The 27,067-nt window shown below is 60.3% G+C and overlaps 1 protein-coding gene across 1 annotated transcript; it reads left to right on the plus strand.

Annotated features, from left to right (window-relative positions):
• Positions 1-278: 278 nt before the first annotated feature.
• Positions 279-25,659, plus strand: ngdn (neuroguidin, EIF4E binding protein). The gene is made up of 10 exons (XM_072555553.1): positions 279-375; positions 1,664-1,735; positions 2,293-2,430; positions 5,498-5,582; positions 8,494-8,546; positions 11,481-11,592; positions 20,906-21,080; positions 22,135-22,285; positions 22,907-22,961; positions 25,493-25,659. Exons 1-10 carry the CDS (start codon positions 298-300, stop codon positions 25,510-25,512), a joined length of 939 nt encoding a protein of 312 aa, XP_072411654.1. The 5' UTR covers positions 279-297; the 3' UTR covers positions 25,513-25,659.
• The last annotated feature ends 1,408 nt before the right edge of the window (positions 25,660-27,067 follow it).

Genomic DNA, 27,067 nt, shown 5'->3' on the forward strand with positions numbered 1-27,067 from the left:
CCGCCCTCCATCCCCCGGGTGGGGGGGCGGGGAGACCTGGAACCCTCGCTTCCGGTGGTCGCTCCGCCCACCAAAAGGGGCCGCTTCCGGCCGCCACTTGCCGCGTTCCCCCCACCCCGCGGAACCGTCACTTCCGGTGAGAGTGTGTGTCCCCGGTAAACCCTTCCCCCCCGCCCCTTCCGGTCCCGGGGTTGTTCCCGGCCGTCACTTGCCCAGCTCCTCCTCGGCACCGTCACTTCCGGTGAGTGTGTGTGTCCCCGGTAAACCCTTCCCCCCCGCCCCTTCCGGTCCCACACGATGATGATGATGGCGGCGGCGGCGCCTGACAGCGGGTCCCGGGCGGGGACTGAGGCCCTGGGGGCGCTCACCCGACAGGTCCCCCCGGGGGGGGGAGAGGGACTGGGGGGGGGACAGGGGACCGTCACCCTGGGGGGGGAGAGAGAGAGAGAGAGAGAGAGAGAGAGAGAGACTGAGGGGCTAGTACAGGGGGAGGGGCCGAAGGGTCTCCACTCCCCCTGGGTGGGGAAGGGGGAAGGGACCCAGAGATTTAAATTTAAAAAAAACATCAACCTCAAGCTTCACTCCCAAAGATGGGAAGATGGATTGGTGAGGGGGTGGGCTAGTACAGGGGTAAAGGGGCCGAAGGGTCTCCCTCCCCTCCCTGGGGAAAGGGGCGGTGGGTGGGGGGGGGTGTGTGTTACCAAAGATGGCAACCCCGAGACGTAACTGTGCCCCCGGAGACCCAGATTGGTGGTGTGTGTGTGGGGATGGGCTAGTACAGATGGGAAAGGGGCTGAAGGGTCTCCCTCCCCTCCCTGGGGAAGGGGGCGGTGGGTGGGGGGGGTGTGTTACCAAAGATGGCAACCCCGAGACGTAACTGTGCCCCCGGAGACCCAGATTGGTGGTGTACGGGGGGAGGAGGTGGGCTAGTACAGATGGGAAAGGGGCTGAAGGGTCTCCCTCCCTGGGGAATGGGGGTGGTGGGGGGGGGGGGGTGCGTTAGAGAAGATGGCAACCCAGAGACTTAAATACATCAGCCTCTTTTCCCCCCCCCCACCTCCCCGACCCGCAGAGACCCAGAAAGCTGCGTTGGTACGGGGGGTGGGCTAGTACAGGGGTAAAGGGGCCGAAGGGTCTCCCTCCCTCCCCTCCCTGGGGAAGGGTGGGCGAGGGAGGTGTGACCCCCACCCTTCCTCCGCCAACCGAAACATAAACCCCCCCCCCCCCCCACCGTCTAGGGTCCCGGAGAGCAGGAAAAGCGGTCGGCGGGAAGTGGGATAGTACGAAGTAACGGGGGCGAAGGGTCAGCCATCCACGAGCTCCCCGTGTCCCCTCCGTCCTACCCCCCCCCCCCCCCCTTGTGGGGAGGCAGGTTGGACCCCCACCCCCCACAAAGAGCAAACCCACACCCGTGCCCCCCCACACATCCCAGAGACCTGGACAGGGAGGTGGTGGGGCTAGTACAGGGGGCAGAATGGGGCCGAAGGGTTGCCACTCCTGGGTTAAGGGATGGTGCGGGGGAGGGGGAAGGACCCGTACAAAAAGGTGCAGGGTACATGCTGATGGGAAAGGGCGGGGGCGGGGCGGTGGGGAACAGCCTCCTGTTCCTGCCTGACGGGCTGAATGGCCTCCTATTGACTCCATTCCCCTCCCTCTGTTACAGGTCGCTGCTGTCTCTGATCACATCAACGGATTAACTCGGAGAATCCGGGAGGGAACTTTCCGGACGGACAAGGTCAGTCCCCGAGGGGGGGTTACAGAGATGGGGAGGGGGTGGAGGGGGGTTACAGAGACAGGGAGGGGGAGGAGGGGGGTTACAGAGACAGGGAGGGGGTGGAGGGGGGTTACAGGGACAGGGAGGGGGTGGAGGGGGGTTACAGAGACAGGGAGGGGGTGGAGGGGGGTTACAGAGACAGGGAGGGGGTGGAGGGGGGTTACAGAGACAGGGAGGGGGTGGAGGGGGGTTACAGAGACAGGGAGGGGGTGGAGGGGGGTTACAGAGACAGGGAGGGGGTGGAGGGGGGTTACAGAGACAGGGAGGGGGTGGAGGGGGGTTACAGAGACAGGGAGGGGGTGGAGGGGGGTTACAGAGACAGGGAGGGGGTGGAGGGGGGTTACAGAGACAGGGAGGGGGCGGAGGGGGGTTACAGAGACGGGGAGGGGGGGTTACAGAGACGGGGAGGGGGTGGGGAGGGGGGTTACAGAGACGGGGAGGGGGGTTACAGAGACGTGGAGGGGGGGGTCAGTGCCGGTGTGGGAGCGGCGGTTTGATGGTGGTTTGTCTCCCCACAGGGACTGAGCTTCCTGGAGGTGAAGAACCAGATGCTGTCCCTTTATCTGTCTGATCTTACCTACACGATCCTGCAAAAGGTGCTGGGCAGATCCCTGAGGGAGCAGCCTGCTGTATTACGGCTCGTGGAAGTGAGAACGGTGGGGCATTCATCATAGACTGGAATCTAATCGAGGGGTTCGGGGTGGGGTTTATATACAGAATAACAGATACCCCGGGGAGGGAGTTACAGACTGGAATCTAATCGAGGGGTTCAGGGTGGGGTTTATATACAGAATAACAGATACCCCGGGGAGGGAGTTACAGACTGGAATGTAATCGAGGGGTTCGGGGTGGGGTTTATATACAGAATAACAGATACCCCGGGGAGGGAGTTACAGACTGGAATCTAATCGAGGGGTTCAGGGTGAGGTGTATATACAGATTAACAGATACCCCGGGGAGGGAGTTACAGACTGGAATCTAATCGAGGGGTTCGGGGTGGGGTTTATATACAGAATAACAGATACCCCGGGGAGGGAGTTACAGACTGGAATCTAATCGAGGGGTTCGGGGTGGGGTTTATATACAGAATAACAGATACCCCGGGGAGGGAGTTACAGACTGGAATCTAATCGAGGGGTTCGGGGTGGGGTTTATATACAGAATAACAGATACCCCGGGGAGGGAGTTACAGACTGGAATCTAATCGAGGGGTTCGGGGTGGGGTTTATATACAGAATAACAGATACCCCGGGGAGGGATTTACACACTGGAACCTAATTGAGGGGTTCAGGGTGGGGTTTATATACAGAACAACAGATACCCCGGGGAGGGAGTTACAGACTGGAATCTAATCGAGGGGTTCGGGGTGGGGTTTATATACAGAATAACAGATACCCCGGGAGGGAGTTACAGACTGGAATCTAATCGAGGGCTTCACGGTGGGGTTTATATACAGAATAACAGAAACCCCGGGGAGGGAGTTACAGACTGGAATCTAATCGAGGGGTTCAGGGTGGGGTTTATATACAGAATAACAGATACCCCAGGAGGCAGTTACAGACTGGAATGTAATCGAGGGGTTCGGGGTGGGGTTTATATACAGAATAACAGATACCCCGGGAGGGAGTTACGGACTGGAATCTAATCGAGGGGTTCGGGGTGGGGTTTATATACAGAATAACAGAAACCCCGGGGAGGGAGTTACAGACTGGAATCTAATCGAGGGGTTCGGGTTGGGGTTTATATACAGAATAACAGATACCCCGGGGAGGGGGGAACAGACTGGAATCTAATCGAGGGGTTCGGGGTGGTTTATATACAGAATAACAGATACCCCCGGGAGGGAGTCACAGACTGGAATCTAATCGAGGGGTTCGGGGTGGGGTTTATATACAGAATAACAGATACCCCGGGGAGGGAGTTTCAGACTGGAATCTAATTGAGGGGTTCGGGGTGGTTTATATACAGAATAACAGATACCCCGGGGAGGGAGTTACAGACTGGAATCTAATCGAGGGGTTCAGGGTGGGGTTTATATACAGAATAACAGATACCCCGGGGAATGAGTTACAGACTGGAATCTAATCGAGGGGTTCAGGGTGGGGTTTATATACAGAATAACAGATACACCGGGAAGGGAGTCACAGACTGGAATCTAATCGAGGGGTTCAGGGTGGGGTTTATATACAGAATAACAGATACCCCGGGGAGGGAGTTACAGACTGGAATCTAATCGAGGTGTTCGGGGTGGGGTTTATATACAGAATAACAGATACCCCGGGGAGGGAGTTACAGACTGGAATCTAATCGAGGGGTTCGGGGTGGGGTTTATATACAGAATAACAGATACCCCGGGGAGGGAGTTACAGACTGGAATCTAATCGAGGGGTTCGGGGTGGGGTTTATATACAGAATAACAGATACCCCGGGGAGGGAGTTACAGACTGGAATCTAATCGAGGGGTTCGGGGTGGGGTTTATATACAGAATAACAGATACCCCGGGGAGGGAGTTACAGACTGGAATCTAATCGAGGGGTTCGGGGTGGGGTTTATATACAGAATAACAGATACCCCGGGGAGGGAGTTACAGACTGGAATCTAATCGAGGGGTTCGGGGTGGGGTTTATATACAGAATAACAGATACCCCGGGGAGGGAGTTACAGACTGGAATCTAATCGAGGGGTTCGGGGTGGGGTTTATATACAGAATAACAGATACCCCGGGGAGGGAGTTACAGACTGGAATCTAATCGAGGGGTTCGGGGTGGGGTTTATATACAGAATAACAGATACCCCGGGGAGGGAGTTACAGACTGGAATCTAATCGAGGGGTTCGGGGTGGGGTTTATATACAGAATAACAGATACCCCGGGAGGGGGTTACAGACTGGAATCTAATCGAGGGGTTCGGGGTGGGGTTTATATACAGAATAACAGATACCCCGGGAGGGGGTTACAGACTGGAATCTAATCGAGGGGTTCGGGGTGGGGTTTATATACAGAATAACAGATACCCCGGGAGGGGGTTACAGACTGGAATCTAATCGAGGGGTTCGGGGTGGGGTTTATATACAGAATAACAGATACCCCGGGGAGGGAGTTCCAGACTGGAATCTAATCGAGGGGTTCGGGGTGGGGTTTATATACAGAATAACAGATACCCCGGGGAGGGAGTTACAGACTGGAATCTAATCGAGCGGTTTGGGGTGGGGTTTATATACAGAATAACAGATACCCCGGGGAGGGAGTTACAGACTGGAATCTAATCGAGGGGTTCGGGGTGGGGTTTATATACAGAATAACAGATACCCCGGGGGAGGGAGTTACAGACTGGAATCTAATCGAGGGGTTCGGGGTGGGGTTTATATACAGAATAACAGATACCCCGGGGAGGGAGTTACAGACTGGAATCTAATCGAGGGGTTCGGGGTGGGGTTTATATACAGAATAACAGATACCCCGGGGAGGGAGTTACAGACTGGAATCTAATCGAGGGGTTCGGGGTGGGGTTTATACACAGAATAACAGATACCCCGGGGAGGGAGTTACAGACTGGAATCTAATCGAGGGGTTCGGGGTGGGGTTTATATACAGAGTAACAGATACCCCGGGGAGGGAGTTACAGACTGGAATCTAATCGAGGGGTTCGGGGTGGGGTTTATATACAGAATAACAGAGTTTCCGCGATGAATCAGTTTGATTTGTCCTGTTTCCTTTTCCCAGGTCCTGGAGAAGATGAGGCCGATCGATCAGAAACTGCGTTATCAGATCGACAAACTCATTAAAACAACTGTCACCGGCTCCCTCGGTACACAACTGTACAACTGTACTCGCCCTCTCCCTGTCTGTCGCGCCCTCTCCCTGTCTGTCGCCCCCTCTCCCTGTCTGTCGCGCCCTCTCCCTGTCTGTCGCGCCCTCTCCCTGTCTGTCGCGCCCTCTCCCTGTCTGTCGCGCCCTCTCCCTGTCTGTCGCGCCCTCTCCCTGTCTGTCGCGCCCTCTCCCTGTCTGTCGCGCCCTCTCCCTGTCTGTCGCGCCCTCTCCCTGTCTGTCGCGCCCTCTCCCTGTCTGTCGCGCCCTCTCCCTGTCTGTCGCGCCCTCTCCCTGTCTGTCGCGCCCTCTCCCTGTCTGTCGCGCCCTCTCCCTGTCTGTCGCGCCCTCTCCCTGTCTGTCGCGCCCTCTCCCTGTCTGTCGCGCCCTCTCCCTGTCTGTCGCGCCCTCTCCCTGTCTGTCGCGCCCTCTCCCTGTCTGTCGCGCCCTCTCCCTGTCTGTCGCGCCCTCTCCCTGTCTGTCGCGCCCTCTCCCTGTCTGTCGCGCCCTCTCCCTGTCTGTCGCGCCCTCTCCCTGTCTGTCGCGCCCTCTCCCTGTCTGTCGCGCCCTCTCCCCCTGTCTGTCGCGCCCTCTCCCTGTCTGTCGCGCCCTCTCCCTGTCTGTCGCGCCCTCTCCCTGTCTGTCGCGCCCTCTCCCTGTCTGTCGCGCCCTCTCCCTGTCTGTCGCGCCCTCTCCCTGTCTGTCGCGCCCTCTCCCTGTCTGTCGCGCCCTCTCCCTGTCTGTCGCGCCCTCTCCCTGTCTGTCGCGCCCTCTCCCTGTCTGTCGCGCCCTCTCCCTGTCTGTCGCGCCCTCTCCCTGTCTGTCGCGCCCTCTCCCTGTCTGTCGCGCCCTCTCCCTGTCTGTCGCGCCCTCTCCCTGTCTGTCGCGCCCTCTCCCTGTCTGTCGCCCCTCTCCCTGTCTGTCGCGCCCTCTCCCTGTCTGTCGCGCCCTCTCCCTGTCTGTCGCGCCCTCTCCCTGTCTGTCGCGCCCTCTCCCTGTCTGTCGCGCCCTCTCCCTGTCTGTCGCGCCCTCTCCCTGTCTGTCGCGCCCTCTCCCTGTCTGTCGCGCCCTCTCCCTGTCTGTCGCGCCCTCTCCCTGTCTGTCGCGCCCTCTCCCTGTCTGTCGCGCCCTCTCCCTGTCTGTCGCGCCCTCTCCCTGTCTGTCGCGCCCTCTCCCTGTCTGTCGCGCCCTCTCCCTGTCTGTCGCGCCCTCTCCCTGTCTGTCGCCCCCTCTCCCTGTCTGTCGCCCCCTCTCCCTGTCTGTCGCCCCCTCTCCCTGTCTGTCTCGCCCCCTCTCCCTGTCTGTCTCGCCCCCTCTCCCTGTCTGTCTCGCCCCCTCTCCCTGTCTGTCTCGCCCCCTCTCCCTGTCTGTCTCGCCCCCTCTCCCTGTCTGTCTCGCCCCCTCTCCCTGTCTGTCTCGCCCCCTCTCCCTGTCTGTCTCGCCCCCTCTCCCTGTCTGTCTCGCCCCCTCTCCCTGTCTGTCTCGCCCCCTCTCCCTGTCTGTCTCGCCCCCTCTCCCTGTCTGTCTCGCCCCCTCTCCCTGTCTGTCTCGCCCCCTCTCCCCGTCTGTCTCGCCCCCTCTCCCCGTCTGTCTCGCCCCCTCTCCCCGTCTGTCTCGCCCCCTCTCCCCGTCTGTCTCGCCCCCTCTCCCCGTCTGTCTCGCCCCCTCTCCCCGTCTGTCTCGCCCCCTCTCCCCGTCTGTCTCGCCCCCTCTCCCCGTCTGTCTCGCCCCCTCTCCCCGTCTGTCTCGCCCCCTCTCCCCGTCTGTCTCGCCCCCTCTCCCCGTCTGTCTCGCCCCCTCTCCCCGTCTGTCTCGCCCCCTCTCCCCGTCTGTCTCGCCCCCTCTCCCCGTCTGTCTCGCCCCCTCTCCCCGTCTGTCTCGCCCCCTCTCCCCGTCTGTCTCGCCCCCTCTCCCCGTCTGTCTCGCCCCCTCTCCCCGTCTGTCTCGCCCCCTCTCCCCGTCTGTCTCGCCCCCTCTCCCCGTCTGTCTCGCCCCCTCTCCCCGTCTGTCTCGCCCCCTCTCCCCGTCTGTCTCGCCCCCTCTCCCCGTCTGTCTCGCCCCCTCTCCCTGTCTGTCTCGCCCCCTCTCCCTGTCTGTCTCGCCCCCTCTCCCTGTCTGTCTCGCCCCCTCTCCCTGTCTGTCTCGCCCCCTCTCCCTGTCTGTCTCGCCCCCTCTCCCTGTCTGTCTCGCCCCCTCTCCCTGTCTGTCTCGCCCCCTCTCCCTGTCTGTCTCGCCCCCTCTCCCTGTCTGTCTCGCCCCCTCTCCCTGTCTGTCTCGCCCCCTCTCCCTGTCTGTCTCGCCCCCTCTCCCTGTCTGTCTCGCCCCCTCTCCCTGTCTGTCTCGCCCCCTCTCCCTGTCTGTCTCGCCCCCTCTCCCTGTCTGTCTCGCCCCCTCTCCCTGTCTGTCTCGCCCCCTCTCCCTGTCTGTCTCGCCCCCTCTCCCTGTCTGTCTCGCCCCCTCTCCCTGTCTGTCTCGCCCCCTCTCCCTGTCTGTCTCGCCCCCTCTCCCTGTCTGTCTCGCCCCCTCTCCCTGTCTGTCTCGCCCCCTCTCCCTGTCCGTCTCGCCCCCTCTCCCTGTCCGTCTCGCCCCCTCTCCCTGTCCGTCTCGCCCCCTCTCCCTGTCTGTCTCGCCCCCTCTCCCTGTCTGTCTCGCCCCCTCTCCCTGTCTGTCTCGCCCCCTCTCCCTGTCTGTCTCGCCCCCTCTCCCTGTCTGTCTCGCCCCCTCTCCCTGTCTGTCGCGCCCCCTCTCCCTGTCTGTCGCGCCCTCTCCCTGTCTGTCTCGCCCCCTCTCCCTGTCTGTCGCGCCCTCTCCCTGTCTGTCTCGCCCCCTCTCCCTGTCTGTCTCGCCCCCTCTCCCTCTCTCTCTCTCTGTGTCGGTAAAACTCAGTGATAAATGTCTTTCCCCTCTTCCAGCTGACAATAATCCTCTGGCCTTCAAACCGAATCCTGCCAACATGCTGACTGAGGTGAGGAGCATTCAACATTACAGGGCCGAATGGCCTCATATCGTCCGGCCCTCCCTCAGCACTGACCCTCCGACAGTGCCCACTCCCTCAGCACTGACCCTCCGACAGTGCCCACTCCCTCAGCACTGACCCTCCGACAGGGCCCACTCCCTCTGCACTGACCCTCCGACAGGGCCCACTCCGTCAGCACTGACCCTCCGACAGGGCCCACTCCCTCAGCACTGACCCCCCGACAGGGCCCACTCCCTCAGCACTGACCCTCCGACAGGGCCCACTCCCTCAGCACTGACCCTCCGACAGTGCGGCACTCCCTCAGCACTGACCCTCCGACAGGGCCCACTCCCTCAGCACTGACCCTCCGACAGTGCGGCGCTCCCTCAGCACTGACCCTCCGACAGGGCCCACTCCCTCAGCACTGACCCCCCGACAGGGCCCACTCCCTCAGCACTGACCCTCCGACAGGGCCCACTCCCTCAGCACTGACCCTCCGACAGTGCGGCCCTCCCTCAGCACTGACCCTCCGACAGTGCGGCGCTCCGTCAGCACTGACCCTCCGACAGTGCCCACTCCCTCAGCACTGACCCTCCGACAGTGCAGTGCTCCCTCAGCACTGACCCTCCGACAGTGCGGCGCTCCCTCAGCACTGACCCTCCGACAGTGCCCACTCCCTCAGCACTGACCCTCCGACAGTGCGGCGCTCCCTCAGCACTGACCCTCCGACCGTGCGGCGCTCCCTCAGCACTGACCCTCCGACAGGGCCCACTCCCTCAGCACTGACCCTCCGACAGTGCGGCACTCCCTCAGCACTGACCCTCCGACAGTGCGGCACTCCCTCAGCACTGACCCTCCGACAGGGCCCACTCCCTCAGCACTGACCCTCCGACAGGGCCCACTCCCTCAGCACTGACCCTCTGACAGTGCCCACTCCCTCAGCACTGACCCTCCGACAGGGCCCACTCCCTCAGCACTGACCCTCCGACAGTGCCCACTCCCTCAGCACTGACCCTCCGACAGTGCCCACTCCCTCAGCACTGACCCTCCGACAGTGCCCACTCCCTCAACACTGACCCTCCGACAGTGCGGCACTCCCTCAGCACTGACCCTCCGACAGTGCCCGCTCCCTCAGCACTGACCCTCCGACAGTGCCCGCTCCCTCAGCACTGACCCTCCGACAGGGCCCACTCCCTCAGCACTGACCCTCCGACAGTGCGGCGCTCCCTCAGCACTGACCCTCCGACAGGGCCCACTCCCTCAACACTGACCCTCCGACAGTGCGGCACTCCCTCAGCACTGACCCTCCGACAGTGCCCGCTCCCTCAGCACTGACCCTCCGACAGTGCCCGCTCCCTCAGCACTGACCCTCCGACAGGGCCCACTCCCTCAGCACTGACCCTCCGACAGGGCCCACTCCCTCAGCACTGACCCTCCGACAGGGCCCACTCCCTCAGCACTGACCCTCCGACAGGGCCCACTCCCTCAGCACTGACCCTCCGACAGGGCCCACTCCCTCAGCACTGACCCTCCAACTGTGCCCACTCCCTCCCCTCCCCCAACCTCTCCCCCCCCCACCCTCTCTCTCCCCCCCTCACCCTCTCTCTCCCCCCTCACCCTCTCTCTCCCCCCTCACCCTCTCTCCCCCCCCCACCCTCTCTCCCCCCCCCACCCTCTCTCCCCCCCCCACCCTCTCTCCCCCCCCCACCCTCTCTCTCCCCCCCCCACCCTCTCTCTCCCCCCCCCACCCTCTCTCTCCCCCCCCCCACCCTCTCTCTCCCCCCCCCACCCTCTCTCTCCCCCCCCCACCCTCTCTCTCCCCCCCCCACCCTCTCTCTCCCCCCCCCACCCTCTCTCTCCCCCCCCCACCCTCTCTCTCCCCCCCCCACCCTCTCTCTCCCCCCCCCACCCTCTCTCTCCCCCCCCCCACCCTCTCTCTCCCCCCCCCACCCTCTCTCTCCCCCCCCCACCCTCTCTCCCCCCCCCCCCACCCTCTCTCTCCCCCCCCCCCACCCTCTCTCTCCCCCCCCCCCACCCTCTCTCTCCCCCCCCCCACCCTCTCTCTCCCCCCCCCCACCCTCTCTCTCCCCCCCCCCCACCCTCTCTCTCCCCCCCCCCACCCTCTCTCTCCCCCCCCCCCACCCTCTCTCTCCCCCCCCCCCCACCCTCTCTCTCTCCCCCCCCCACCCTCTCTCTCTCCCCCCCCCACCCTCTCTCTCCCCCCCCCCACCCTCTCTCTCCCCCCCCACCCTCTCTCTCCCCCCCCACCCTCTCTCTCCCCCCCCCACCCTCTCTCTCCCCCCCCCACCCTCTCTCTCCCCCCCCCACCCTCTCTCTCCCCCCCCCACCCTCTCTCTCCCCCCCCCACCCTCTCTCTCCCCCCCCCACCCTCTCTCTCCCCCCCCCACCCTCTCTCTCCCCCCCCCACCCTCTCTCTCCCCCCCCCACCCTCTCTCTCCCCCCCCACCCTCTCTCTCCCCCCCCACCCTCTCTCTCCCCCCCCACCCTCTCTCTCCCCCCCCACCCTCTCTCTCCCCCCCCCACCCTCTCTCTCCCCCCCCCACCCTTGTCTCCCCCCCCACCCTTGTCTCCCCCCCCCCACCCTTGTCTCCCCCCCCCCACCCTTGTCTCCCCCCCCCCACCCTTGTCTCCCCCCCCCCACCCTTGTCTCCCCCCCCCCACCCTTGTCTCCCCCCCCCCCACCCTTGTCTCCCCCCCCCCACCCTCTCTCTCCCCCCCCCACCATCTCTCTCCCCCCCCCACCCTCGTCTCCCCCCCCCACCCTCGTCTCCCCCCCCCACCCTCGTCTCCCCCCCTCGTCCCCCCCCTTCTCCCCCCTCCCTCTTTTTCTCCCCCCCCTTCCCCCCCTCCCTTTTCTACCCCCCCCCCTCCCTTTTCTACCCCCTCCCTCTTTTCCTACCCCCCCCCCCGCCTGTGTTACAGATGGTGGGGGACGAGGAGTCAGAGTTGGAGGGTGAGATGATCCTGAAGAAGCCGGAGTCGGTGAAATCCAGGAAGGTCTATGTCCCCCCGCGGCTCGTTCCAATGCCATACAGTAGGTTGTGTGACCCTCCCAGCCCCAGTCTGTGTGTGTGTGTGTCCCAGTCTGTGTGTGTGTGTGTCCCAGTCTGTGTGTGTGTGTGTCCCAGTCTGTGTGTGTGTGTGTCCCAGTCTGTGTGTGTGTGTGTCCCAGTCTGTGTGTGTGTGTGTGTCCCAGTCTGTGTGTGTGTGTGTCCCAGTCTGTGTGTGTGTGTGTCCCAGTCTGTGTGTGTGTGTGTCCCAGTCTGTGTGTGTGTGTGTCCCAGTCTGTGTGTGTGTGTGTCCCAGTCTGTGTGTGTGTGTGTCCCAGTCTGTGTGTGTGTGTGTCCCAGTCTGTGTGTGTGTGTGTCCCAGTCTGTGTGTGTGTGTGTCCCAGTCTGTGTGTGTGTGTCCCAGTCTGTGTGTGTGTGTCCCAGTCTGTGTGTGTGTGTGTCCCAGTCTGTGTGTGTGTGTGTCCCAGTCTGTGTGTGTGTGTGTCCCAGTCTGTGTGTGTGTGTGTCCCAGTCTGTGTGTGTGTGTGTCCCCCAGTCTGTGTGTGTGTGTGTGTCCCAGTCTGTGTGTGTGTCCGTGTCCCAGTCCCAGTCTGTGTGTGTGTGTCCGTGTCCCAGTCCCAGTCTGTGTGTGTGTCCGTGTGTCCCAGTCTGTGTGTGTGTGTGTGTGTGTGTGTGTCCCAGTCTGTGTGTGTGTGTGTCCCAGTCTGTGTGTGTGTGTGTCCCAGTCTGTGTGTGTGTGTGTCCCAGTCTGTGTGTGTGTGTGTCCCAGTCTGTGTGTGTGTGTGTCCCAGTCTGTGTGTGTGTGTGTCCCAGTCTGTGTGTGTGTGTGTCCCAGTCTGTGTGTGTGTGTGTGTCCGTGTCCCAGTCCCAGTGTGTGTGTGTGTCCGTGTGTGTGTGTGTCCGTGTCCCCCAGTCTGTGTGTGTGTGTGTCCGTGTCCCAGTCCCAGTCTGTGTGTGTGTGTCCGTGTCCCAGTCCCAGTCTGTGTGTGTGTGTCCGTGTCCCAGTCCCAGTCTGTGTGTGTCCGTGTCCCCCAGTCTGTGTGTGTGTCCGTGTCCCCCAGTCTGTGTGTGTGTCCGTGTCCCCCAGTCTGTGTGTGTGTCCGTGTCCCCCAGTCTGTGTGTGTGTCCGTGTCCCCCAGTCTGTGTGTGTGTCCGTGTCCCCCAGTCTGTGTGTGTGTCCGTGTCCCCCAGTCTGTGTGTGTGTCCGTGTCCCCCAGTCTGTGTGTGTGTCCGTGTCCCCCAGTCTGTGTGTGTGTCCGTGTCCCCCAGTCTGTGTGTGTGTCCGTGTCCCCCAGTCTGTGTGTGTGTCCGTGTCCCCCAGTCTGTGTGTGTGTCCGTGTCCCCCAGTCTGTGTGTGTGTGTCCCCCAGTCTGTGTGTGTGTGTGTGTGTGTGTGTCCCAGTCTGTGTGTGTGTGTGTGTGTCCCAGTCTGTGTGTGTGTGTGTGTGTCCCAGTCTGTGTGTGTGTGTGTGTGTCCCAGTCTGTGTGTGTGTGTGTGTGTGTCCCAGTCTGTGTGTGTGTGTGTGTGTCCCAGTCTGTGTGTGTGTGTGTGTGTCCCAGTCTGTGTGTGTGTGTCCCCCAGTCTGTGTGTGTGTGTCCCCCAGTCTGTGTGTGTGTGTGTGTGTGTCCCAGTCTGTGTGTGTGTGTGTCCCAGTCTGTGTGTGTGTGTGTGTGTGTGTGTCCCAGTCTGTGTGTGTGTGTGTGTCCCAGTCTCTGTGTGTGTGTGTGTGTCCCAGTCTGTGTGTGTCTGTGTGTCCCAGTCTGTGTGTGTCTGTGTGTCCCAGTCTGTGTGTCTGTGTGTCCCAGTCTGTGTGTCTGTGTGTCCCAGTCTGTGTGTGTGTGTGTCCCAGTCTGTGTGTGTGTGTGTCCCAGTCTGTGTGTGTGTGTGTGTGTGTGTGTGTCCCAGTCTGTGTGTGTGTGTGTGTCCCAGTCTCTGTGTGTGTCTGTGTGTCCCAGTCTGTGTGTGTCTGTGTGTCCCAGTCTGTGTGTGTCTGTGTGTCCCAGTCTGTGTGTCTGTGTGTCCCAGTCTGTGTGTCTGTGTGTCCCAGTCTGTGTGTGTGTGTGTCCCAGTCTGTGTGTGTGTGTGTCCCAGTCTGTGTGTGTGTGTGTCCCAGTCTGTGTGTGTGTGTGTCCCAGTCTGTGTGTGTCCGTGTCCCAGTCTGTGTGTGTCCGTGTCCCAGTCTGTGTGTGTCCGTGTCCCAGTCTGTGTGTGTCCGTGTCCCAGTCTGTGTGTGTCCGTGTCCCAGTCTGTGTGTGTCCGTGTCCCAGTCTGTGTGTGTCCGTGTCCCAGTCTGTGTGTGTCCGTGTCCCAGTCTGTGTGTGTCCGTGTCCCAGTCTGTGTGTGTGTCCGTGTCCGTGTCCCAGTCTGTGTGTGTGTCCGTGTCCCAGTCCCAGTCTGTGTGTGTGTGTGTGTCCCCCAGTCTGTGTGTGTGTGTGTGTCCCCCAGTCTGTGTGTGTGTGTGTGTCCCCCAGTCTGTGTGTGTGTGTGTGTCCCCCAGTCTGTGTGTGTGTGTGTGTCCCCCAGTCTGTGTGTGTGTGTGTGTCCCCCAGTCTGTGTGTGTGTGTGTGTCCCCCAGTCTGTGTGTGTGTGTGTGTCCCCCAGTCTGTGTGTGTGTGTGTGTCCCCCAGTCTGTGTGTGTGTGTGTGTCCCCCAGTCTGTGTGTGTGTGTGTGTCCCCCAGTCTGTGTGTGTGTGTGTGTCCCCCAGTCTGTGTGTGTGTGTGTGTCCCCCAGTCTGTGTGTGTGTGTGTGTCCCCCAGTCTGTGTGTGTGTGTGTGTCCCCCAGTCTGTGTGTGTGTGTGTGTCCCCCAGTCTGTGTGTGTGTGTGTGTCCCCCAGTCTGTGTGTGTGTGTGTGTCCCCCAGTCTGTGTGTGTGTGTGTGTCCCCCAGTCTGTGTGTGTGTGTGTGTCCCCCAGTCTGTGTGTGTGTGTGTGTCCCCCAGTCTGTGTGTGTGTGTGTGTCCCCCAGTCTGTGTGTGTGTGTGTGTCCCCCAGTCTGTGTGTGTGTGTGTGTCCCCCAGTCTGTGTGTGTGTGTGTGTCCCCCAGTCTGTGTGTGTGTGTGTGTCCCCCAGTCTGTGTGTGTGTGTGTGTCCCCCAGTCTGTGTGTGTGTGTGTGTCCCCCAGTCTGTGTGTGTGTGTGTGTCCCCCAGTCTGTGTGTGTGTGTGTGTCCCCCAGTCTGTGTGTGTGTGTGTGTCCCCCAGTCTGTGTGTGTGTGTGTGTCCCCCAGTCTGTGTGTGTGTGTGTGTCCCCCAGTCTGTGTGTGTGTGTGTGTCCCCCAGTCTGTGTGTGTGTGTGTGTCCCCCAGTCTGTGTGTGTGTGTGTGTGTGTCCCCCAGTCTGTGTGTGTGTGTGTGTCCCCCAGTCTGTGTGTGTGTGTGTGTCCCCCAGTCTGTGTGTGTGTGTGTGTCCCCCAGTCTGTGTGTGTGTGTGTGTCCCCCAGTCTGTGTGTGTGTGTGTGTCCCCCAGTCTGTGTGTGTGTGTGTGTCCCCCAGTCTGTGTGTGTGTGTGTGTCCCCCAGTCTGTGTGTGTGTGTGTGTCCCCCAGTCTGTGTGTGTGTGTGTGTCCCCCAGTCTGTGTGTGTGTGTGTGTCCCCCAGTCTGTGTGTGTGTGTGTGTCCCCCAGTCTGTGTGTGTGTGTGTGTCCCCCAGTCTGTGTGTGTGTGTGTGTGTCCCCCAGTCTGTGTGTGTGTGTGTGTCCCCCAGTCTGTGTGTGTGTGTGTGTCCCCCAGTCTGTGTGTGTGTGTGTGTCCCCCAGTCTGTGTGTGTGTGTGTGTCCCCCAGTCTGTGTGTGTGTGTGTGTCCCCCAGTCTGTGTGTGTGTGTGTGTCCCCCAGTCTGTGTGTGTGTGTGTGTCCCCCAGTCTGTGTGTGTGTGTCCCCCAGTCTGTGTGTGTGTGTCCCCCAGTCTGTGTGTGTGTGTGTGTCCCAGTCTGTGTGTGTGTGTGTGTGTCCCAGTCTGTGTGTGTGTGTGTGTGTCCCAGTCTGTGTGTGTGTGTGTGTGTGTGTGTGTCCCAGTCTGTGTGTGTGTGTGTGTGTGTCCCAGTCTGTGTGTGTGTGTGTGTGTGTCCCAGTCTCTGTGTGTGTGTGTGTGTCCCAGTCTCTGTGTGTGTGTGTGTGTCCCAGTCTCTGTGTGTGTGTGTGTGTCCCAGTCTGTGTGTGTGTGTGTGTCCCAGTCTGTGTGTGTCTGTGTGTCCCAGTCTGTGTGTCTGTGTGTCCCAGTCTGTGTGTCTGTGTGTCCCAGTCTGTGTGTCTGTGTGTCCCAGTCTGTGTGTCCCAGACTGTGTGTGTGTGTGTCCCAGACTGTGTGTGTGTGTGTCCCAGACTGTGTGTGTGTGTGTCCCAGACTGTGTGTGTGTGTGTCCCAGACTGTGTGTGTGTGTGTCCCAGACTGTGTGTGTGTGTGTCCCAGACTGTGTGTGTCCGTGTCCCAGTCTGTGTGTGTGTCCGTGTCCCAGTCCCAGTCTGTGTGTGTGTCCGTGTCCCAGTCCCAGTCTGTGTGTGTGTGTGTCCCCCAGTCTGTGTGTGTGTGTGTGTCCCCCAGTCTGTGTGTGTGTGTGTGTCCCCCAGTCTGTGTGTGTGTGTGTGTCCCCCAGTCTGTGTGTGTGTGTGTGTCCCCCAGTCTGTGTGTGTGTGTGTGTCCCCCAGTCTGTGTGTGTGTGTGTGTCCCCCAGTCTGTGTGTGTGTGTGTGTCCCCCAGTCTGTGTGTGTGTGTGTGTCCCCCAGTCTGTGTGTGTGTGTGTGTCCCCCAGTCTGTGTGTGTGTGTGTGTCCCCCAGTCTGTGTGTGTGTGTGTGTCCCCCAGTCTGTGTGTGTGTGTGTGTCCCCCAGTCTGTGTGTGTGTGTGTGTCCCCCAGTCTGTGTGTGTGTGTGTGTCCCCCAGTCTGTGTGTGTGTGTGTGTCCCCCAGTCTGTGTGTGTGTGTGTGTCCCCCAGTCTGTGTGTGTGTGTGTGTCCCCCAGTCTGTGTGTGTGTGTGTCCCCCAGTCTGTGTGTGTGTGTGTGTCCCCCAGTCTGTGTGTGTGTGTGTGTCCCCCAGTCTGTGTGTGTGTGTGTGTCCCCCAGTCTGTGTGTGTGTGTGTGTCCCAGTCTGTGTGTGTGTGTGTGTGTCCCAGTCTGTGTGTGTGTGTGTGTGTGTCCCAGTCTGTGTGTGTGTGTGTGTGTCCCAGTCTGTGTGTGTGTGTGTGTGTCCCAGTCTGTGTGTGTGTGTGTGTGTCCCAGTCTGTGTGTGTGTGTGTGTGTGTCCCAGTGTGTGTGTGTGTGTGTGTGTGTGTCCCAGTGTGTGTGTGTGTGTGTCCCAGTGTGTGTGTGTGTGTGTGTGTCCCAGTGTGTGTGTGTGTGTGTGTGTCCCAGTCTGTCTGTGTGTGTGTGTGTCCCAGTCTGTCTGTGTGTGTGTGTGTCCCAGTGTGTGTGTGTGTCCGTGTCCCAGTGTGTGTGTGTGTGTGTCCCAGTGTGTGTGTGTGTGTGTCCGTCCGTGTCCCAGTCTGTGTGTGTGTGTGTCCGTGTCCCAGTCTGTCTGTGTGTGTGTGTGTGTGTCCCAGTCTGTCTGTGTGTGTGTGTGTGTCCCAGTCTGTCTGTGTGTGTGTGTGTCCCAGTGTGTGTGTGTGTCCGTGTCCCAGTCTGTGTGTGTGTGTGTGTGTCCCAGTCTGTCTGTGTGTGTGTGTGTCCCAGTGTGTGTGTGTGTGTCCGTGTCCCAGTCTGTGTGTGTGTGTGTGTGTGTCCGTCCGTGTCCCAGTCTGTGTGTGTGTGTGTCCGTGTCCCAGTCTGTGTGTGTGTGTGTGTGTGTGTGTCCGTGTCCCAGTCTGTGTGTGTGTGTGTGTCCGTGTCCCAGTCTGTGTGTGTGTGTGTGTCCGTGTCCCAGTCTGTGTGTGTGTGTGTGTCCGTGTCCCAGTCTGTGTGTGTGTGTCCGTGTCCCAGTCTGTGTGTGTGTGTCCGTGTCCCAGTCTGTGTGTGTGTGTGTCCGTGTCCCAGTCTGTGTGTGTGTGTGTGTGTGTGTGTGTGTCCGTGTCCCAGTCTGTGTGTGTGTGTGTGTCCGTGTCCCAGTCTGTGTGTGTGTGTGTGTCCGTGTCCCAGTCTGTGTGTGTGTGTGTGTCCGTGTCCCAGTCTGTGTGTGTGTGTGTGTCCGTGTCCCAGTCTGTGTGTGTGTGTGTGTGTGTCCGTGTCCCAGTCTGTGTGTGTGTGTGTGTCCGTGTCCCAGTCTGTGTGTGTGTGTGTGTGTGTCCGTGTCCCAGTCTGTGTGTGTGTGTGTGTGTCCGTGTCCCAGTCTGTGTGTGTGTGTGTGTGTCCGTGTCCCAGTCTGTGTGTGTGTGTGTGTGTGTCCGTCCGTGTCCCAGTCTGTGTGTGTGTGTCCGTGTCCCAGTCTGTGTGTGTGTGTGTGTGTGTGTGTCCGTCCGTGTCCCAGTCTGTGTGTGTGTGTGTCCGTGTCCCAGTCTGTGTGTGTGTGTGTGTGTGTGTGTGTGTGTCCGTGTCCCAGTCTGTGTGTGTGTGTCCGTGTCCCAGTCTGTGTGTGTGTGTCCGTGTCCCAGTCTGTGTGTGTGTGTCCGTGTCCCAGTCTGTGTGTGTGTGTGTGTCCGTGTCCCAGTCTGTGTGTGTGTGTGTGTCCGTGTCCCAGTCTGTGTGTGTGTGTGTGTCCGTGTCCCAGTCTGTGTGTGTGTGTGTGTGTGTGTGTGTCCGTGTCCCAGTCTGTGTGTGTGTGTGTGTCCGTCCGTGTCCCAGTCTGTGTGTGTGTGTGTGTCCGTCCGTGTCCCAGTCTGTGTGTGTGTGTCCGTGTCCCAGTCTGTGTGTGTGTGTCCGTGTCCCAGTCTGTGTGTGTGTGTGTGTGTGTGTCCGTCCGTGTCCCAGTCTGTGTGTGTGTGTGTGTGTGTGTGTCCGTCCGTGTCCCAGTCTGTGTGTGTGTGTCCGTGTCCCAGTCTGTGTGTGTGTGTGTGTGTGTCCGTGTCCCAGTCTGTGTGTGTGTGTCCGTGTCCCAGTCTGTGTGTGTGTGTCCGTGTCCCAGTCTGTGTGTGTGTGTGTGTGTGTGTGTGTCCGTGTCCCAGTCTGTGTGTGTGTGTGTGTGTCCGTGTCCCAGTCTGTGTGTGTGTGTGTGTGTGTCCGTGTCCCAGTCTGTCTGTGTGTGTGTGTCCGTGTCCCAGTCTGTGTGTGTGTGTGTGTCCGTGTCCCAGTCTGTGTGTGTGTGTGTCCGTGTCCCAGTCTGTGTGTGTGTGTGTGTGTGTGTGTCCGTGTCCGTGTCCCAGTCTGTGTGTGTGTGTGTGTCCGTGTCCCAGTCTGTGTGTGTGTGTGTCCGTGTCCGTGTCCCAGTGTGTGTGTGTGTGTGTGTGTGTCCGTGTCCCAGTCTGTTTGTGTGTGTGTGTGTGTGTCCGTGTCCCAGTCTGTGTGTGTGTCCGTGTCCCAGTCTGTTTGTGTGTGTGTGTGTGTCCGTGTCCCAGTCTGTGTGTGTGTCCGTGTCCCAGTCTGTGTGTGTGTGTGTGTGTGTCCGTGTCCCAGTCTGTGTGTGTGTGTGTCCGTGTCCCAGTCTGTCTGTGTGTGTGTGTCCGTGTCCCAGTCTGTGTGTGTGTGTGTGTCCGTGTCCCAGTCTGTGTGTGTGTGTGTCCGTGTCCCAGTCTGTGTGTGTGTGTGTCCGTGTCCGTGTCCCAGTCTGTGTGTGTGTGTGTGTGTGTCCGTGTCCCAGTCTGTGTGTGTGTGTGTGTCCGTGTCCCAGTCTGTGTGTGTGTGTGTGTCCGTGTCCCAGTGTGTGTATGTCCGTGTCCCAGTCTGTGTGTGTGTCCGTGTCCCAGTCTGTGTGTGTGTCCGTGTCCCAGTCTGTGTGTGTGTCCGTGTCCCAGTCTGTGTGTGTGTGTGTGTGTGTGTGTCCGTGTCCCAGTCTGTGTGTGTGTGTGTGTGTGTGTGTCCGTGTCCCAGTCTGTGTGTGTGTGTGTGTGTGTGTGTGTCCGTGTCCCAGTCTGTTTGTGTGTGTGTGTGTGTCCGTGTCCCAGTCTGTGTGTGTGTCCGTGTCCCAGTCTGTGTGTGTGTGTGTGTGTGTCCGTGTCCCAGTCTGTGTCCCAGTCTGTGTGTGTGTGTGTCCGTGTCCCAGTCTGTGTGTGTGTGTGTGTGTGTGTGTGTGTCCGTGTCCCAGTCTGTGTGTGTCCGTGTCCCAGTCTGTGTGTGTGTGTGTGTGTGTGTGTCCGTGTCCCAGTCTGTGTGTGTGTGTGTCCGTGTCCCAGTCTGTGTGTGTCTGTGTGTGTGTGTCCGTGTCCCAGTCTGTGTGTGTGTGTGTGTGTGTCCCAGTCTGTGTGTGTGTCCGTGTCCCAGTCTGTGTGTGTGTGTGTGTGTGTCCGTGTCCCAGTCTGTGTGTGTGTCCGTGTCCCAGTCTGTGTGTGTGTGTGTGTGTGTCCGTGTCCCAGTCTGTGTGTGTGTGTGTCCGTGTCCCAGTCTGTGTGTGTCTGTGTGTGTGTGTCCGTGTCCCAGTCTGTGTGTGTGTCCGTGTCCCAGTCTGTTTGTGTGTGTGTGTGTGTCCGTGTCCCAGTCTGTGTGTGTGTCCGTGTCCCAGTCTGTGTGTGTGTGTGTGTGTGTCCGTGTCCCAGTCTGTGTGTGTGTGTGTGTGTGTCCGTGTCCCAGTCTGTGTGTGTGTGTGTGTGTGTCCGTGTCCCAGTCTGTGTGTGTGTGTGTGTGTGTCCGTGTCCCAGTCTGTGTGTGTCTGTGTGTGTGTGTCCGTGTCCCAGTCTGTGTGTGTGTCCGTGTCCCAGTCTGTGTGTGTGTGTGTCCGTGTCCCAGTCTGTGTGTGTCTGTGTGTGTGTGTCCGTGTCCCAGTCTGTGTGTGTGTCCGTGTCCCAGTCTGTGTGTGTGTGTGTCCGTGTCCCAGTCTGTGTGTGTGTCCGTGTCCCAGTCTGTGTGTGTGTCCGTGTCCCAGTCTGTGTGTGTGTGTGTCCGTGTCCCAGTCTGTGTGTGTCTGTGTGTGTGTGTCCGTGTCCCAGTCTGTGTGTGTGTCCGTGTCCCAGTCTGTGTGTGTGTGTGTCCGTGTCCCAGTCTGTCTGTGTGTGTGTGTGTGTGTGTCCGTGTCCCAGTCTGTGTGTGTGTCCGTGTCCCAGTCTGTGTGTGTGTCCGTGTCCCAGTCTGTGTCCCAGCCGTGTGTATATTTCCCTCCCTCCCCCCGCCCCCCCAACACCCCTCTCCACCCCCCCTCCACCCCCCCTCCCCTCCCCTCTCCGCCCCCCCCTCTCCGCCCCCCCCTCTCCGCCCCCCCTCTCCGCCCCCCCCCTCTCCGCCCCCCCCCTCTCCGCCCCCCCCCCTCTCTCCCCCCCCCCCTCTCCCCCCCCCCCCCCGGCGATGACCCACCATGTGTCTCTCTCTCTCTCTGTCTGTGTCCCTCCCAGACTCAGACCGGTCCAAGTCCGAGCAGGAGCAGCGCCTGTTGGAGAGAGCCCAGAAGCGAGCCCTGGGGGGCTCCGTGATCCGGGAGCTCCGTGAACAATACACCGACGCTCCTGAGGAGCTCAGGGAAGGCCGAGAACATCATACCATGCGGCAGGACCGCGAGCACGCTCACAGGCAGGTCTACCACAGTGGGGGGCAGCATTCAGTATAGAGGGCAGATTGGCCACATTCAATTACCCATAGTGCCCCAGGGATGGGCAGGTTGGGGTGGATTGGCCACATTCAATTACCCATAGTGCCCAGGGATGTGCAGGTTAGGGTGGATTGGCCATGCTAAATTACCCATAGTGCCCCAGGGATGGGCAGGTTAGGGTGGGATTGACCGTGGGAAATTACCCATAGTGCCCCAGGGATGGGCAGGTTAGGGTGGGATTGACCGTGGGAAATTACCCATAGTGCCCCAGGGATGTGCAGGTTAGGGTGGATTGGCCGTGCTCCATTACCCATAGTGCCCCAGGGCTGTGTAGGTCATGGTGGGATTGGCCGTGCTCCATTACCCATAGTGCCCCAGGGATGTGTAGGTCAGGGTGGGATTGGCCGTGCTCCATTACCCATAGTGCCCCAGGGATGTGTAGGTCAGGGTGGGATTGGCCGTGCTAAATTACCCATAGTGCCCCAGGGATGTGCAGGTTAGGGTGGATTGGCCATGCTAAATTACCCATAGTGCCCAGGGATGTACAGGTCAGGGTGGGATTGGCCATGCTAAATTACCCATAGTGCCCAGGGATGTACAGGTCAGGGTGGGATTGGCCGTGGGACATGGAGGGTTGCAGGGATCGGGTAGTGGTGTCGATGGACCGAGTGGCTACCTTCCACACTGTCAGAATTCTCTCTGAATGGTCTCCGTGTGGGGGCAGGGGGGTGGGGGGAGGGAGGGATGTGTTTGGTGGATCGAGGGAGGGGGGCAAAGACGGAGGGAGGCTGCTGGGCAGCCAGGAGCAGCGGTGGAGGGGCCGAATGGTCGGGACTGTGGGCTGGGTCCTGATCACAGGGAGGGGCTGGGGGTGGGGGTCACGAACTGTGACAGAGTTATTCACAGCTCTCCGTCTCCATCTTCCTCCCTCCCCCCTCCCTCCCCCCCTCCCCTCCCCCCCCTCCCCTCCCCCCTCCCTCCCCTCCCCCCCCCCCCCCCCCCTCCCCCTCCCCCCTCCCTCCCCCCCCCGAACAGGATGCAGTATGAGGAGGCCATGATGATTCGGTTGAACGTGACGAAGACCCAGAGGGACAGAGGGAGACGATCCCTGGCGATGACGTCCCAACTGGGATCACTCACCCACTTCGGGAACGTCTCCGTCCTGACTGGAGAGGCCGGGGACTCGGTGAGGACACGAGCAACTCGCTCCCCCTCGTTACCCCGTCCCTGTCTGAGTGTACCCCGCTCCCTCAGCACTGACCCTCCGACAGTGCCCACTCCCTCAGCACTGACCCTCCGACAGGGCCCACTCCCTCAGCACTGACCCTCCGACAGGGCCCACTCCCTCAGCACTGACCCTCCGACAGGGCCCACTCCCTCAGCACTGACCCTCCGACAGGGCCCACTCCCTCAGCACTGACCCTCCGACAGGGCCCACTCCCTCAGCACTGACCCTCCGACAGGGCCCACTCCCTCAGCACTGACCCTCCAACAGGGCCCACTCCCTCAGCACTGACCCTCCGACAGGGTTCACTCCCTCAACACTGACCCTCCGACAGGGCCCACTCCCTCAGCACTGACCCTCCGACAGGGCCCACTCCCTCAGCACTGACCCTCCGACAGGGTTCACTCCCTCAACACTGACCCTCTGACAGGGCCCACTCCCTCAGCACTGACCCTCCGACAGGGCCCACTCCCTCTGCACTGACCCTCCTGGTGCGTTGGGGGGAGGGTTAATGGTTTGAAGGTGATTACATCAGGTCACTGAGAATCCTGGGAAATTGAATCTCTCCTGATTCTCTTCCAGGAATCCGCACCAAGGCCAAAGAAGAGGAAAATTGTCCGGAAACACAAGGGCAAAGGTCAGTACACATCTCTGTCCCTGGGTCAGACCCACACTCGGAGCACCGTGCACAGTTCCCGTCTCGCTATCCCCCTCGGTCAGACCCACACTCGGAGCACCGTGCACAGTTCCCGTCTCCCTATCCCTGGGTCAGACCCACGCTCGGAGCACCGTGCACAGTTCCCGTCTCCCTATCCCCCTCGGTCAGACCCACACGCGGAGCACCGTGCACAGTTCCCGTCTCCCTATCCCCCTGGGTCAGACCCACACTCGGAGCACCGTGCACAGTTCCCGTCTCCCTATCCCTGGGTCAGACCCACACTCGGAGCACCGTGCACAGTTCCCGTCTCCCTATCCCCCTGGGTTAGACCCACACTCGGAACACCGTGCACAGTTCCTGTCTCCCTATCCCTGGGTCAGACCCACACTCGGAGCACCGTGCCCAGTTCCTGTCTCCCTATCCCCCTCGGTCAGACCCACACTCGGAGCACCGTGCACAGTTCCCGTCTCCCTATCCCTGGGTCAGACCCACACTCGGAGCACCGTGCACAGTTCCTGTCTCCCTATCCCCCTCGGTCAGACCCACACTCGGAGCACCGTGCACAGTTCCCGTCTCCCTACCCCTGGGTCAGACCCACACTCGGAGCACCGTGCACAGTTCCCATCTCCATATCCCTGGGTCAGACCCACACTCGGAGCACCGTGCACAGTTCCCATCTCCCTATCCCCCTGGGTCAGACCTACACTCGGAGCACCGTGCACAGTTCCTGTCTCACTATCCCCCTGGGTCAGACCTACACTCGGAGCACCGTGCACAGTTCCTGTCTCCCTATCCCTGGGTCAGACCTACACTCGGAACACTGTGCACAGTTCCCGTCTCCCTATCCCCCTGGGTCAGACCCACACTCGGAGCACCGTGCACAGTTCCCGTCTCCCTATCCCCCTGGGTCAGACCCACACTCGGAGCACCGTGCACAGTTCCTGTCTCCCTATCCCTGGGTCAGACCTACACTCGGAACACCGTGCACAGTTCCCGTCTCCCTATCCCCCTGGGTCAGACCTACACTCAGAGCACCGTGCACAGTTCCTGTCTCCCTATCCCTGGGTCAGACCTACACTCGGAACACCGTGCACAGTTCCTGTCTCCCTATCCCCCTGGGTCAGACCTACACTCGGAGCACCGTGCACAGTTCCTGTCTCCCTATCCCTGGGTCAGACCTACACTCGGAGCACCGTGCACAGTTCCTGTCTCCCTATCCCTGGGTCAGACCTACACTCGGAACACCGTGCACAGTTCCCGTCTCCCTATCCCCCTGGGTCAGACCCACACTCGGAGCACCGTGAACAGTTCCCGTCTCCCTATCCCCCTGGGTCAGACCCACACTCGGAGCACCGTGCACAGTTCCCATCTCCATATCCCTGGGTCAGACCCACACTCGGAGCACCGTGCACAGTTCCCATCTCCCTATCCCCCTGGGTCAGACCTACACTCGGAGCACTGTGCACAGTTCCTGTCTCACTATCCCCCTGGGTCAGACCTACACTCGGAGCACCGTGCACAGTTCCTGTCTCCCTATCCCTGGGTCAGACCTACACTCGGAACACCGTGCACAGTTCCCGTCTCCCTATCCCCCTGGGTCAGACCCACACTCGGAGCACCGTGCACAGTTCCCGTCTCCCTATCCCCCTGGGTCAGACCCACACTCGGAGCACCGTGCACAGTTCCTGTCTCCCTATCCCTGGGTCAGACCTACACTCGGAACACCGTGCACAGTTCCCGTCTCCCTATCCCCCTGGGTCAGACCTACACTCGGAGCACCGTGCACAGTTCCTGTCTCCCTATCCCTGGGTCAGACCTACACTCGGAACACCGTGCACAGTTCCTGTCTCCCTATCCCCCTGGGTCAGACCTACACTCGGAGCACCGTGCACAGTTCCTGTCTCCCTATCCCTGGGTCAGACCTACACTCGGAGCACCGTGCACAGTTCCTGTCTCCCTATCCCTGGGTCAGACCTACACTCGGAACACCGTGCACAGTTCCCGTCTCCCTATCCCCCTGGGTCAGACCCACACTCGGAGCACCGTGAACAGTTCCCGTCTCCCTATCCCCCTGGGTCAGACCCACACTCGGAGCACCGTGCAGAGTTCCCGTCTCCCTATCCCTGGGTCAGACCCACACTCGGAGCACCGTGTACAGTTCCCATCTCCCTATCCCTGGGTCAGACCCACACTCGGAGCACCGTGCAGAGTTCCCGTCTCCCTATCCCTGGGTCAGACCCACACTCTGAGCACCGTGTACAGTTCCCATCTCCCTATCCCTGGGTCAGACCCACACTCGGAGCACCGTGCACAGTTCCCGTCTCCCTATCCCTGGGTCAGACCCATACTCGGAGCACCGTGCACAGTTCCTGTCTCCCTATCCCTGGGTCAGACCCACACTCGGAGCACCGTGCACAGTTCCTGTCTCCCTATCCCTGGGTCAGACCCACACTCGGAGCACCGTGCACAGTTCCCGTCTCCCTATCCTGACAGATCTTTCTTCCTGACAGCGTTCCGAAGGAGACGGTGAAATGGGAGTGACCCCAGGAACCGCCAGTGAATCACCTCCTCGACTGTCCCATCTCTCCCTCCCTCCCTCCATCCCACAGCTTCGATTCCCTTCGGAGAGGTGCCCTGACCTGGAGGGTGTTGAAACAATAAAACAATGTCTTTTGGAGTCTGGGTCTCTGTGTGAGTCTGTGGTCCCCACCGAGGGGCTGGTGTCTCTATCCCTTCCAAACACACACTCACACGTGTCTCCTGCCACCAAACACACACCACACACGCTCCCTCCCTGTCCTTCCCCCATCCTCCCTCCCTCCCCCACTCTCTTCCCCCCCTTCCCCCATCCCCCCCCCCCCACCACCCTCCCCGTGTTGCCCCGATGTCTCTCTCTCTGGGAATCTCTCACACTCTCATCCACGCAATCACTAACACACACGCACACAGGGACACGTGTGCACAGGCATGCACAAACATTCACACGCGCACACAGATGCGCACGCACACGCACAGAGACACACACGCATAGTCACACGCACACAGACATGCACGCAGTCACATGCGCACAGTCATGCACATGCACAGACACAGACAGACACGCGCACACAGACACGTGCACGCACAGTGTCACGTGCACTTACAGTCGCACGCACACGTGCACGCAGTCGCACGCACACAGACATGCGTACACAGTCAGACGCGCGCGCACACTCGTGCAGACGCGCACGCACAGTCACACAGACACGCACGCACATACACTCGCACGCAGTCACTCTCGCGCACGCACAGTCACACGCGCACACACTTGCACGCACACAGGCGTGCACACAGTCACAGGCACACACACGCACGCAGTCACGCACACAGATACGCACGTAGTCACATGCACAGAGACACCCGTGCGCACAGTCATACGCACACAGACATGCGTACACAGTCATATGCACACGCAGACGCGCACGCACAGTCACACAGACACGCACGCACATTTATAGAACATAGAACAATACAGCACAGAACAGGCCCTTCGGCCCACGATGTTGTGCCGAACTTCTATCCTAGATTAAGCACCCATCCATGTACCTATCCAAATGCCGCTTAAAGGTCGCCAATGAATCTGACTCTACCACTCCCTCGGGCAGCGCATTCCATGCCCCCACCACTCTCTGGGTAAAAAACCCACCCCTGACATCTCCCCTATACCTTCCACCCTTCACCTTAAATTTATGTCCCCTTGTAACACTCTGTTGTACCCGGGGAAAAAGTTTCTGACTGTCTATCTATTCCTCTGATCATCTTATAAACCTCTATCAAGTCACCCCTCATCCTTCGCCGTTCCAATGAGAAAAGGCCGAGAACTCTCAACCTATCCTCGTACGACCTATTCTCCATTCTAGGCAACTTCCTGGTAAATCTTCTCTGCACCCTCTCCAAAGCTTCCACATCTTTCCTAAAGTGAGGCGACCAGAACTGCACACAGTACTCCAAATGTGGCCTAACCAAAGTCCTGTACAGCTGCAACATCACCTCACGACTCTTGAATTCAATCCCTCTGCTAATGAACGATAATACTCCATAGGCCT

The sequence above is a fragment of the Chiloscyllium punctatum genome, chromosome 36 (genome assembly GCF_047496795.1).
Source record: "Chiloscyllium punctatum isolate Juve2018m chromosome 36, sChiPun1.3, whole genome shotgun sequence".
In the NCBI taxonomy this organism is placed as follows: Eukaryota; Metazoa; Chordata; class Chondrichthyes; order Orectolobiformes; family Hemiscylliidae; genus Chiloscyllium; species Chiloscyllium punctatum.